This window comes from Cygnus atratus, chromosome 16 (assembly GCF_013377495.2).
Source record: "Cygnus atratus isolate AKBS03 ecotype Queensland, Australia chromosome 16, CAtr_DNAZoo_HiC_assembly, whole genome shotgun sequence".
Classification (NCBI taxonomy): domain Eukaryota; kingdom Metazoa; phylum Chordata; class Aves; order Anseriformes; family Anatidae; genus Cygnus; species Cygnus atratus.
In genome coordinates, this window is record NC_066377.1 from 13056986 (window position 1) to 13071192 (window position 14207).

The window sequence follows — 14207 nt, forward strand, 5'->3', positions numbered from 1 at the left end:
GTGGAGCAAGGCTCTCAGGAGAGGAAGGGATATGCATCGGTAGGATGTAAAAGGAGATGCCCATGTCTTTCCCCCTGGGGAAGAAAGTATGAGCTGCTTCCCCATCCTTGAGGAGTCATGGGATGGCTTGGAAAGAAGAAATGATCGGAATTAAAATATATTTGCATCTGAGCCTCTTGCTGCAAGCCACCACGCTTCTGGAGGGTGACAGTTCAGACCTGAATTTTCTCTCTTGGGTGATGCACATATCCTGGAGGGGTGGTCAGCCCCAACACAAGGTTTGCACGAGTGGACAGAGCTGTTTTCCCTGCAGCTGGATCCTGCATCTACAGGGGCTGAGCAACAAGTAAGTGTGGATGCTGCGCCTGCTTTAGGAAGTTTGCAAGGTGTTGTCTCCTTGCAGTGCCAGCTCACCATCAGAAACTGTGTGCTGGCTGGGTCCTGCTCTGCTCGTGTGAACTCGTCATGCAGACTGCCATCAGGTTTTAAGCAGAACTCTTCCTGGAACAGGCTTCACTCGACAGGCTTTAAAACCGGTGTTGCAATAAGGGGCCCTGGCAATAGAATTTTACTGCAATAAAATACTGACAAAGGTCTATATTGGGATAAGTAATTTAAAACACCTATTTGTACTATTTAGACTTTAATTTGTTTAAACCTGAAAAGACTTCTGGTGATCTCACTTTCTTATTGATTCTGTTTACTCTGTATGCTCAACACAGATACTTGGGGCGGTGTGCTTTGTGTTCAGATTTTTCTGGATTTCCAGAACCACAGGGCTTGGGAGGGAAGAGGAGGAAAGGCTTGCCTGCACTAACCTAAAAAAGTGTGAAAATGTTTCTAACCTCCCTAGATGTTACAACACTTAGGTTAACCTGCAGTCTTTGGCTGATGAATAACTGTTAAGTCATTGCTTTGGTAGTTGAACACTGCAGCAGGACAGGAGACTTTTTGGCTTTTTCCTGCTCCCGTGATGAAATCGTCACCATCAGTAGCTGTCAGAATGGGGCTTAACTGCCTCTGTGTGCAAGGGCACCCAGCACCACACCGTACTCAGCAAAGCGTCTCTGCTGTAGAGAGATTGGCACACCAGTACCACTGCTTTGATGTAGTTCATGTAGCTCTGACGTACCTGAGAAGCTCCTGCATGGTATAACAGGGGGTTGTGGCACTGGTGTCTCAGCAAGTCACGTTTTTTGTGTACCTGGGTGAGGTTGAAAGGAAAGTGCCCCATGGGAGCCAGCTCCGAGGAACTGGCTACAGCTGAGCTAACAAGTTGCATCTGCAGAAATAATTGTAAATGTTCAAACCTTTTTCTGCACAGGGGCTATCCCACAGGTAACTATTTCTATGAGTATGTCATCTTGGGCAGCTGAAATCCCAGACTGCAAACACACGCCTGCCTGGGGCTCTGTAAGCCATCGGTGGATTAAATCACGCTGGCAGCAGTGTAATTGTGCTTCAGCCGAGCAACAGAAAATGCAGCTTCCACCCGTCATCCTTTTAACTGGCAGCTGTTAGACATCAGTATTACACTTCACTCGTATGCTTCCCCTCTTGGAATCCCCACAGCCTTGCCTTTTTCTAGGCCATAAAAAGTTGGCTGAGGCTGCCAGCGAGCATAAGCCGCTACCCTCTGCTCGCTGGCAGCCAGAAGCATCCTTCACTCTCCACGTGCAGCGTTTTGGGCAGCTCCACGGAGGGAGGGAAGGCTCTCTCCTTTGCTCCCAGCGCAGCCGTGGCAGTGTGCCCTGAGGTCTGGCCCCTCGCTGGGGCTGGCTGTGTAATGTCACAGGGCCACGGGCCTGTTCAGGAACGAATTGGGAAATGGTAGCAGTCAGTCCGCTTATTTATTTATTTATTTTGCAGCCTCCCTTCAGTTAAGGGGTTTCTGCGTTTGTTCTGAAACAGAGAAGTTGGGCTTTTTCTGACACAGAGCCAGTAGCTTGTGCTGCCCTGTTTGTGGCTAATGTGCCGGCTTCAGCTGATCTCCCTCCGTTCCTGGAATGCATAGTATAAATATAAGACTAGAAAATACTTCTTGTGCTTAACCTTAAGGGAAATTAAAAGACTATCCAGTAGAAAGAAGATGGTTTAGTAACTGGACAGACTTTACAGCATCTGTGTGTAGTTAACAGGGGATCTTCTGCTTACCTAGAGAAAATTTATCTGGGATAAAACCAAGTGTAGCCTGGGTGTTACTGAGTGGGGGAAGATGATCTTCCAGATGCCCCTGCTCTCCCATGGTGCTGGGATTGCCTCCTCACATCCAAACCCACGAGCATTCTGGACTCAGTATAGCAAATGTTGGTGCTGTTACCCACTAGGTAGTAAGTGGTGCAAGATTTGGCCCTGCTGATGCCTTCCCTCCCAGAGGTAGGTGGAGTGGGGCCATTTTCCTTCTCAGAGCAATTTTGTGCTATCGAGTGTACTGAATGCTGCGTAGCTCCACGCACATGAAAAGGAGGCAGCTGGATGCAATGGTGTTAAGTAGTTAGAGGCTTGCTCTCACTGGGAGCTATTGATACAGCAAAGCTGTAGGACGCCAGTCCACATTAGACAAATAGCATTGAGTTCATTGGTACCTCACTTTGGTTATGTGTGAAGCCCCAGAAATTCATTATTCTAGCTGTGATTTGAGCAAAACAACAATTGATTTACTATCAGGAGAAAAAGGCTACAGGCTCTAGATTATAAAGCATCCATTAATTGGACTTTGCCTTGTAATTGTAAATTGGCCATAATACAGCTCTTCTGGTGTTAGCACTGTAAGCTAACACGTCCTCTGAAGTCAAGTGCTGTCTGATCAAATGTAATCATTTCTCATTCAGAGGAGAGAATTGGTAATTGATAAATATCCCAGGATTTGTTTCACAGCCAAGCCAAGTATTTATCTTCCACTGCACAGAATGCATCAGAGTGGGACTTGGGAAGACAGTTGAAGAGTGACCTAAAATGGATTCATGCTTTTGTATTGGTGACATTTCAGATGTAACAGTCACTGCCCACGGGGCACTGGCAAATAAGCTCAGGGAAGGAGCTGATAATTTATGCTGCCTGAAGAGCTGTTGGTTGGAGGTCTGGGATGAGCGGTTCAGTACAGCGGGTATTCAGCCTGCTTCTAAAGTGCTGTAGAGACAAACAGGCTTTGGGGAGAGCAATAAAAACATAGATGTTCTTGTACATGCATTGTAGGAGCCTACCTCTAGGAACAGGGCTTTTCATTGTAAAATTTAGCAATGTTACAATAGTAGTGCTCTCAATTATCTGTGCATTTTAATAAGACCATCCCAGTGGAAAGCTCTCGAGTACATAGCAGAAGGCACCTTGGCTAATTCACTGGATCTTCATTTTGCTAAAAAGCTGTAGAAACTGTGAATCGTATTGTGACTAGCATATCAAGCACTTGGCTTATTAGAGGAAGACTTGGGGGTTTTACACCGTACTCAGTGACTCTAGGTTCTCTAAAGCTCTATGTACAGACTGAAGGTCAGATCAGAGTCCCACTTTCATCGGCTGTAAGCCGAAGGTTGTAGTTGGTGCAGGCTACACGAAGCTCTGAGAACACGGGTGTGCTGACAGGCCTGCTGTAGGCAAAGCTGCACACGGGAGTAACTTTTCTGCTGGCAAAATCTTCCAAAGCGCTAGTCGTAGTGTTTATAGCAAACTAACTAGTTATTGAGAGCAGCTTTACTTCCCATGTTGAAAGACTTTATTTAAATGCAAAAAAAGTGTCTCAAAATAATGTATCTGCTTTACTGAACTCCACCAGGAAAGTCCCAGCAATGAAATATTAGTTAAGGGCTTCAGTACTGTTGCTGGGATCTGTCTGGCTTCAGACCCGGGTCTGTACTTCATGTACCAAGTGATGCAATTTTATCTCAGCTAGCCTCACTTCTGTGGTGCTCCAGAATATTAAAACCCTCCTGGTTTTGATAAGAACTGACTCCAGCTGATGCGATTCTGCACCATATTGTAGGCACGGTCGGGGAATGACATGGTTGAGGAATTCCTGGTAGGGAAGGAGAAGAGCATGGCAGGACAATAGCAATAACGAATCAGTCCGATATGCAGTGGAGGCAGTGAGTTCTCTAGTACACTGAGCGAGTCTTATTTCATGGGGTTGCAGGTGAAAGCACTTATAATCTCCCAATGGCATAAACTCTGTTCGGTGTCCTTCTGCTTTAATCTTGGGCTTCTGTTGACTTTAATCATCTATGCTGAAGCAAAATTGGCAATACCATGAAATAGGAATATCTTAGCAGAGAAAGCAATAGCACTGGTCTGTAGTGAGCCACAGATTTACTGTTGTCTACCTGCTGGAAGGTGTCCTCCCTATGTCTGGATATTTCTGTGCCTTATCACACTTGCTAAAATTAATTTGGTTTCTGGTCTCTGGAACGTTTGCAGTGACTATGCTGTGCCGTTCTTTATTGCAAGAGGAAAGCAGTTCAGAGCATGTAGGATTCTGCAATTTTCATTCTTTCATTTCTCTCATGATCACCATTTCTAAACACAGAGAATGGAAACGATCAGGATCTTCATTCTAATTTAACAAATCTTGTTGACCTATTCAGTTATAGCAGTTCTCCACAGACAGAGTCCAGAAGATACTTTGAGTAGCAAGGTCTAGCCTCTTACCACAGAACAGAGTTAATATTTGGAATTTAGTTTTGTTTTGTCTGTGGCCGTACAACAGAATTCGTTGTTCCTGGTTGTTCTTCAGCTTTATTCTGCTGTTTTGATGTTGGCCATGCTGGTAATGGACTTGTCAGTGGCCCCGCATGATTCAAATACCACTGGGTTCTTCAGGCAACATCTGCCATGGCAAAAATAGAGCATGGAATATTTTGCTGTATTTCAACTGCGGAAGCTGTGGTAGAGGAGACAGTGCTCAAGAGACCTGTTCCAAATCTACACCAATACAATTGTCTCCACCTGACCGGGACATACGGGTTTTAAAATGGTGCAAATGCAGCCTTAGCATTGCCACCTCGGCACATTCAGCCTGTGGATTGCGGTGTTGGCATCCCAAGAGGGGACGAGGGAACTACGGCAGTGTTGGCAGCCCTTGTGCAGCTCGGTGCGACTGCTGCATGTACAGGATGTAACACACGATGGCAAGCCTTCTGCAATAATTCGTAATTCCATTGATCAGTAGTAAATGATGTACAAATAAAACTTGATGAAATGTATTTTATGTGAAAAAAATAATGTAAGAACTGTATATTGTATTAGCAGCTTTGTGTATAAAATGGCATTTTGGCAATCAGAGTCTAATATATTTAAAACTTTTTTTTAAAAAAAGGATATTTGATATTGTATGGAACTGACTTTATTGCTACTGTAAGTATGAAAAGGTGGTTTCTTAACATGTTGAAGCAATGCATAAAATCATAAATTGTATGTAAAACCCATGCCAAAAGGGTATGTCTGACAGTATTAGTACCTGACTTGTGTCTTTAATAGAGATTGAATTTTTTAATTTAAAAATTATATTAAATTTCTTTTAATAATACAGAAAAGCCCGCGGGTTTTTATTTATTTGGTTTACAGGCTGGGGCTCTCCCTGAGCGACTCCGCCGCTCCTGTGGCTGTTAGTGCCAGGAGGAGCGTAGAGGAGTAAATCCGGGCAGGGGTAGGTGTGACTCTTAACTTTTTCCTTTCTTTATGGGGCCGGGGAGGAAGGCCGAAACCGCGGCAGCCCTTGCTGGAGGCCGGGTGTCTGACAGGGGCTTTGCGGGCCGGGCCCTCCTCGGGCCCTCGCCCTCCTGGCCCGGCCCGCGTGGGGGAGCGGGGCCGCCCCAGCCCGGCCCTGAGGAGACCGCGAGGCCCAGCGGTGCGGGCCCTGTGCCCGGCCCCGCATCCCCTCATGGGCCGGGCCCGGCCTCCAGGCGGGGCCGTGCCGAGCCGCGCCGGGTCCCCGCAGCCAACGGGAGGCAGAGGCGGAGCGCGGCTGCCCCAGTGGCGGCGGAGGCGCGGCGCTGTTTGGATTCAAAGCCGCTATAAAGGCAGGGCCGGCGGGCCGGGGCGGCAGCGAGGCGCGCCATGGCCAACCTGTCGCAGTGCCTGGAGGAGGGCGCCGGGCGCTGGCCGCCGCGCCCGGCCGGGCTGGAGCTGGGGCTGTACAGCGAGGCGCAGCGGCTGGCGCTGGAGGAGCTGGTGGCGGGCGGCCCCGAGGCGCTGCGGGCCTTCCTGCGGCGGGAGCAGCTGCCGCCCTTCCTCTCGGAGCCCGAGGTGCAGGCCATCGCGCGGGGCGCCGTGCCGCCCGCCGCGGCCGAGGAGGAGCCGCCGTCGCTCGGCGCCTCGCCGGCCGCCTCCTCGCTCACCTACTTCCCCGAGCGCTCGGACGTGGAGCCGCCGGCGCTGGAGCTGGGCTGGCCGGGCTTCGCCGGCGGCGCCTTCCGCGGGCTGACGCGGGTGGAGGCGCACTTCCAGCCGGGCTGCGGGGAGAGCGGCTGCGGCTGCAAGGAGGCGGTGCGGCGGCAGATCCGCTCCGCGCGGCAGGTGGGTGCGCGGGGCCCCGCGGCGGCCCCGTTCCGGGTCTGCGGGCACGGCCCCGAGGCGCCCCCGGCCCGAGGGGGCTGCTCGGGCTGCTGGCCCCGTGCCTCGGGTCCCGGCTTGCCCTTCCTCACCCAGCTTCCCCACCTCGCAAGCCGGAGTTGCTTGCCAAAGCCTCCCGCTGCCTTACAGAGGCTTGTCTGTGTTGTATCCTTCCTCACCAAGGGAGCGTTATCCGCAGAGGTAGCGCTGTGGCTGTAACTCCGTTCTTTGCTTTTCTATATCTCGTTGGCTGACCCAAAGTTTTGTGCGGAGCTGCTCTTAGCAGGGCTCCCGTTTCACAGGAGCGGGTGGCTTTGATCTGACGCAGGGCATGGCCTAAATGAGCCATGCCGAGGAGTAACTTGTAACTGTTCTCTGTAACTCACAGCGCTCATTGAGTTTGTAGCCTCTAACTGTAGTCCCAGGAGGGAGCCACCTTCCTCACTAGCAGCCATTCGATTGGCTTGGCCAAAATTTAAAAGTACAGCTTCCTCTCCAGGTGAAGCAATCCCTGGCTCTGGGTGAGGTGCTCCCACGGGGCACACCCAGAATTAGCGACGGAGCCGGGTCCCTGCCTGCCCAAGAGCAGAAGCCTGGGGCGTGCGTGAGGATGACAGGAGCATGGGCTTCTTGCCAGAAGCAGTCGCACACGAAGATCTGTTGGCAAAGGTCCTGTATCAGGTAGCTGTGAGCAGTCTGGTGGTTCAAGCAAACTCCGTGAAAACAGCTGTTTTTCCAAAAAGCTGTTTTTGTTTTTCACGTTCTTGCCTGTAGCATCTGGCCAAAACATCTTCCCTCACGTAGAGCCAACAGGCGCTGAGCTGTTCTGGTCACTGCAGCATACATGCGTGGCCTGGGAGGCAGCTTTGTGGATGTGGAACAGGGAGAATTTTGACCCTTGTCACTTGAACTACTGTGAGCAGCTGTGCGATCACAGCTGAGCTCTCAGGGTTAATGTGAGGAACAGGAAAGCTGCAGATGCTGTACAGTTCCTTCTCAGCTTGCTAAAATACAGTTGGCTCGAGAGACTAATTTGGGCACTGTTGCTGTCTTGCCTCTGCTATCCTGAATGGCCCAGCATAAAGAAAAGTGTGTTCTCTACCTCCTATACACATAACTGTACTCTTGCTCACTTTGAGTACAACTTTATTTCTTTTTCCGTTTCTAATTCTGGGATTAGATCTAAAATGCTCTTCTAATTGAGTAGTCATTTGAAGGCAGCAGCGTTCCAAAGGGTTTACTGTGAATTGTGTACCTCTTGTTCTGTGTTTTCAGGGGTTAACTTCTTACTCACCTGGTCTCGTCCAGAGTATCTTAATTTTCTCTCTCTTATTTTGGCACTTAATGTAGTGATATGGTGGAGAAGCCCAGAGGAGGTATGTAAGAAGCACAGGTGTAAACTAACTTTATGTAGAAATACCACCACGTCTGTGTTTTTTATAACTAAGAAATCATCTGTTTAGAGCCAATTGCCTGAGGAGCAGGGCACAGGTGTGAATGCGAAGCTCAGTATGTTCTTGTGGGAAATGTTTCCTCTGAGCATAGGCGATGCCACACACAGCAGCTGCGTTGCGTGCATGTATGCCTTGGGCACGTGGCAGTAAGGCGCGCACACCGCCATCTGATACAGGCAGGCACTGCAGCACTTGTGCAACTGGTGTCCTTGATGCTGGTCTACTGGAACAATAAGGAAAGTAAGTCATGAAGCCAAATCCTTTGTGTCTGCACCCATGCAGGATCCCAGTTTTGAAGGGCTGGGATTCTAGGGCAGAAATGGCACACAGTGTTGTTCTGAATGGGGAGGCTCTCTGCAAATGTAAGACTGTTTTATCTTTGGCCCACTGGAAAGGAATCTTCCTCTTAGGACTTGCCTGCTGTAAAGAACTGTTACTACAAGTCTGCATCTGCTCCTGAGCAGCCGGATGGTTTTCCTGTGTGGGTTTTGGATGGACACTTGGAATATGCCATTTCCAGACTCTTATGGGACGTATTCAGTTTATTATGTTGCTACAGAACTAGTTTGTCATGGTAATTTACATAGGGATGCATGGCCTGAGAAGAAAGCAGTGAGTGTCTGAGATGTTTAGCTGTGACACCGAGAGAGGCTGTTTGAGCTAATTCTCCTGGGGGAAGCGGCTGTCTATAGCGGCTTTGCCACAGAAGAGAGTCTTGAGAATGCTTTGCAGGAGGCACAAGTCGGTAAGGTTTAGTGTAAAAACTCCCTCTTTCTTACTCTATAAGAACTGCTCTTTGGATATGGCAGTTCCTCATTCAGCATAGTCCCTGCAGCACAGGATGCTACTGACACGTCGGGAAGCACAGGAGTGGGGATGGCTTGTAGGGGTTGCTGACTGCCGTGTCAGCTTCCCGGGTTTTAGAAAAGTCTGCGTATGGGAGATGAGGTAGGAAAGCAGGCTGTGCACAAACACTGCAGCAGATGTTGGAAAAATCTTTTTAGTCTTATGCTTTACACACCAGGACACGATGAATTTACAGAAACATTGGGAGAACATAGAAATTGTTTAAAACTTGCCAAGGCCAAAGCAGCAGGGCAAAGAAATATGTATTTGGCCTTGACGGTATAGAAGGAGAAAATGGATGGGGTAGGCAATGATCTTGCCTTGTGTAAGGTAAAGCTCTTAAACAAATGTTGCCACTTCTTTTTACAGGTAATTGCCATTGTGATGGATTCCTTCACAGATACTGATATCTTCAGTGACCTTCAGGATGCCTACAACAACCGGAAGGTCCCTGTCTATATCCTTCTTGACCAGGGCTTTCTACCCTACTTCTTGGAAATGTGCAAGAATTTAGGAGTCTGTCCCGAGCAGGAAAATGTAAGTACTAAACATGGTGGAGGGGAGGTGGCTTGTTTTTTACTTCTTGTGTTACTGCTTATGGTTTTGGACATCAGAGACACCCTTCTGTAAATCATCAGACTTTCCTGAAAGACTAAAGCATCCTGTCAGTTTGGTAACTGAAATAAAAGGGTGGTGGTGTCTTGTTTTGGTTTGAAATGTTTCTCAGCTCGTGAAGATTAAGGCCCAATACTGGCTAGTATCATAGAATCATGAGGGTTGGAAAAGACCCCCAAGATCACCTGGTCCAACCATCACCCTACTACCAGTATCAGCCACTAAACAGTGTCCCTAAATTGCTCACACACTCATTGAAAACCATACAGAAAAGGCACTTCTACCCTACACTACCAGTATGTAGGAGCTACAGCCACGCCGTGCAGCTCCCCAGTGTGCTGGATGGAGTGTCCTGACAAAGTGGCTACCTTCAAGCACTTAATTTTGCAAGATCTAAGTAGCTCTATTCTTTTTAACCCAAGAATGGGCTCCTTGGGCTTGCTAAGGAAAATGACTGTAAGGAAAACAAACACAGGAAGCTCAAGGGTGGCATGGCTTTGGGAACATCTTTTTAATTCAGGGTTTGGATGATGTGACCCAGGTGGCTTACTCAATTCCTGTGGATGTAAGCTGATGTGACTGTGTTATGTCCTGGCTAGGACAGGCTTATGCTGACCCAAGTGAGAGCTGCTCTGGATGGGGAGGCACTCCTAGCTTTGTGGTCAGTAATTAGCTGGAACTGGCAGTTCTCTCCAGGCCGAGTCTACAGCCTCTCCTAAACTAACAGAAATTTAGCACTAAGACTCACTTGCCAAATAATGTAAGGAAGTTCACTTCATTCCAATCTTCCGTAATGTGTCTACTTGTTTTTATGCGGAATTACTGATCAAAACTTTAATTGAAATCTGATGTTACTTTTTCCCTTCTCTCCTGAAACAGTTGATGAGAGTTCGAACTCTCACTGGGAACACATACTACACGAGGTCAGGCGCCAAAATCGTTGGGAAGGTTCATGAGAAGTTCATGTTAATCGACGGCATTAGAGTGACAACAGGCTCCTACAGGCAAGTGTTGGGGTCTGTTAGTGCCTGATGATGCTGTGCAAAGGGGGAGCTTCTGCAGGAAGGGTGTGTTAACTTTGCTGTTTGCTTGGTACTGGTAAATGTAAAGTGGGCTATCTGACTCTTAAGTGGAACTAACCCAAAACTGGAAACACAGTGGGGAAAACTGCCTTGGTTTACACAGCTAGGAAGGAACATGGCCATGGCTATGTAGGGGTTTCTCTGAAGGAGAGAGTGAACACACTCAATCAAGTTGATATCTCCCTTATGCACAACAGTCCTAAGCGGCGGAGTCTTGTCTTGTTATCTGTAACTGTACATGCTGAAGTGAGCTGAAATTTAACCGTGAATCTTGGTTTGTTTTCAATAGTTTCACATGGACCGATGGGAAGCTGAACAGCTGTAACTTGCTGCTGTTGTCAGGTCAAGTGGTTGAACAGTTTGACCTCCAGTTCAGAATTCTTTATGCCCAGTCAAACCCTGTCAGCCCTAAACGTCTGTCGAGCTCCAGGAACAGTGGAATATTTGATCATCTGGTGAGCAGAATAGAGTCCTCTAAAGAATACTCTGTAAAAAGCAATTTGAGAGCAGAATTTGCCAGGATGTCTAGTACTCCCAAAAAAGTGTTAAAAGGACTAGATCTGGCTGAAGATACTCCTGGAGGCAAACCTTGTAACCTGGGACATTCTTTCAGCAGTGAAGTGGAGTGGTTCAGTGATCAGGAGGCCACAGTGGAGCGAAAGAACGCGTCAACTCAAACTGGCTGGTGGGAAGAGAAGCCCGTAGCGACTGTGTGTAATGCTGTCACGCAGACCAACGTTTTAACAGACGAAATTGGCACCCAAACTTCTGTTGATGCTAGAATGACAGGGACTCAGACTTCAGTTTTGCTGAAGACTGCAGTGACGCAGACAAAGGAAGAAGAGCATGCAGAAACACCCCTGCTTTACAGAAGGGCATCAAAAGAAGAATCCCTTCCACCTGGAAAGTCTGTATCAAATTGTAGCCTGCGATCTCTGTCTTCATCCTCATCCCAGTGTTCTCTTACCAGCTCTACCAGCTCACTCTCTTCCATTCGTTCCATTGAATACTCCAGCAGTCACAGGGCAGAATATTTCCAGAAACTGCATAAGGAGAGGCAATTCCACTACTCCACTATCAGGTCGAAGTTCAGCCACATGGTGGATATCCTATCCCGAAGGAGACGTGTGCCTGAAAACTACATGAACCACTACACTGGAAGATGCAACCTAAATCAGAGGCGAGACATCAGTGCCAGCCTGCGCAGCCTCCGAGATGTTTCACTCTTTTCTCTGAATAAATGACTGCTGTACTGAATGCAGAGCACAAAAGTTTGGGTTTCAAAATGCACTTGTTTATCTGCTGATTCTCCTAATTCCTTCCAGTACTTGTACACATACCAACAAGAGTAAATCCCTTTCCAGCACTTTGTTTTATACTATGCAATTTAAGTAATAAAAACCAGGTTTTTATTTATACCATAACCACTTATGTTTCCCTTATATGCATTAGTGGTAAAGGTTTATTGTACTTCTGTATACTTGGCTTAGAAAGCATTAATATGTTTACTCTTCAGGATTGCTAATTCTTTGGTTTTAAGTTATCTAAACATGGGAAAAATCTGAGTCCGACTGACCTTGCTCAGAATGACTTTATCAATATATACTTTTTTCCCCTTTCTAATAGTGGGACTTTCACTTTATACTCAACATGAGGGGAAAAAAATTAATCATAAAGCTATTTTTTCTGACTTCAGAGATAAAAATATTACCCTTCCATTAAAGTTGTGAAGGGTCTGTTGGAACAGTTGCAGGTTCTTATGTTCAACTGTATCCTCTTTCCATTGTTTAAGCATTCTGAAAGGGTAGTGAGTATGTAGTACTGAGCTAACCAGCTCTTCAGTTTGATCACCTTATGTCTGTCTCTTTCTTTCTCTCTCTCTCTCTCTCTCTCTTTCTCTCTCTCTCTCCCTCTCTCTCTCTCTCTCTCTCTCTCTCTCTCTCTCTATATATATATATATATATATATATATACACACACACATACATACACATTTGTATATATATGCACATTGTCAGAGGAGCATCTTTTAAAAATCAAGGAAGCAGCAACCTAGCGCTCCAAGATAGCCATACCTGTTTTAGGGGAACTTGTCCTCATTTAACTAGTTTTTAGTTTTGAATACTAGAAGCACTTACATTGGATCTGTTTGAATACTAATGTAAATGTATTGCTGAGGTGTTTGGGGGTGCAAATCGTGCTTGTGAGCAGGAGAGGAGGTAATAGTTGGAGCTCAGTGTCTCATAGCAGCACTCCTGTTGTACACCCCTTTTGGCACAACTTCAGAAGATGCCTTTTGTTCAATGTCTCTTCCAGAATTGAGACCAAGTCATATTCTGGCTTGGTCTTGAAGGTTTCTGAACCATTTAGGGGAGATTTAGGTTAGAAGTTAGGAGACATTTCTTCTCAGAAGTTTTCTCATAAAAAGTGGTCGGGGTCAGGCATTGGAATGGGTTGCTCAGGGAAGTGGTGGTGTCACTGTCCCTAGGGGTGTTCAAGGAAAGGTTGGACATGGTGCTTAGGGACATTGGTAGTAGGGTGATGGTTGGACCTGATAATCTTGGAGGGCTTTTACAGCCTTACTGATTCTACGATCTTGCTTCTGTTAAGAGACCTGTAAATGGCATCTTTGCAGTCAGCCTAGTGGTGAGACAATCACTGAGGACACATAACAAAGCCCCTGCTCAAACACTACAAAAACAATACAGATTGATTGTTTTTATTTTACAAGTAATTTTTTAAAAGTTTTTATCTTAAGCTGTGCTTTCTGAAGTATTCTGTGTTTCCTGCTCTGTCTGTATTTTATCCACTAATAGGTTCTTCAAAGAAAGTTAAGTGCCTTTCTAGCTTTTGAAAATGCTCTGCTTTCAACACTAAATGGATCTTGGGTTAAGTCACTTTGCAGACACTACATGGATATTTGTTAGTATTACTGTGCATGTGTCCGTGCTTGATGGATCACTTTTTTGAGCAGCATGTGGATTTTCTGAGTTCTCTCTGAAATCTGACCTGTGATATTATTCTTTAGACCTGTTTGCCAATATTTTAGTGACCAACCAGACTCGGAATTCTTCAGAGTCAAATCAGAGTCTGCGTGAGATATTTCCTTCTTATTTATGGGCTTGTCTGTCCAGTAGGTGGCACATTTCAGCTGTTATTTATTTCCACAAGAAGCAATGAATAGGAAAGTGCCAAAACTCAGCAGAGCTGTAACCGAAGTGTAGACAGCAGCACTTTATTCTACTGACTAGAATTTCTATCTTTGAGGTCTGTATTGACAAAGAGGCTCAGCTACTTTTATAGGTTGGAGGTTAAAGCAGCCGCTTCTTTCCTAAAGCTATAAGGCAGATGCACGGAGAGGTGTAGGCAAATTAAAAGCTGTCTGCACCTGCTTAAACAGGTGAGGTGCACAGCTCCTAGAGCTGGAACAGAGATGAAAGGGGGTTGCAAAGAGGGAGCCAAAATACACATTCAAGGCCAATGTCACAGTTGTATTCTTAAAAGACTCGTTGTTCAGCAATGCTTGAATGTATCCAAAATCCACCTGAAAATCGTGTTTGTTCTCTGTACTTCTCAGCTTGGTGCGCTGTACGGTTGTTTTGGAGCTCTCCCAGGAACAATACCTTTTTTACAAATAAACTCACTTTGCCACGGGGGTTCTCACCGG

At 46.8% G+C, this 14207-nt stretch overlaps 1 protein-coding gene across 1 annotated transcript; it reads left to right on the forward strand.

The window, feature by feature from the left end:
• Positions 1-5872: 5872 nt before the first annotated feature.
• LOC118248965 (protein FAM83D-B-like) lies at positions 5873-14164 on the forward strand. The gene is given in 6 exon segments (XM_035548464.2): positions 5873-5974; positions 5976-6019; positions 6021-6507; positions 9213-9380; positions 10338-10462; positions 10830-14164. Coding segments are annotated over 6 exon segments (1881 nt in total). The 3' UTR covers positions 11785-14164.
• Positions 14165-14207: the final 43 nt, after the last annotated feature.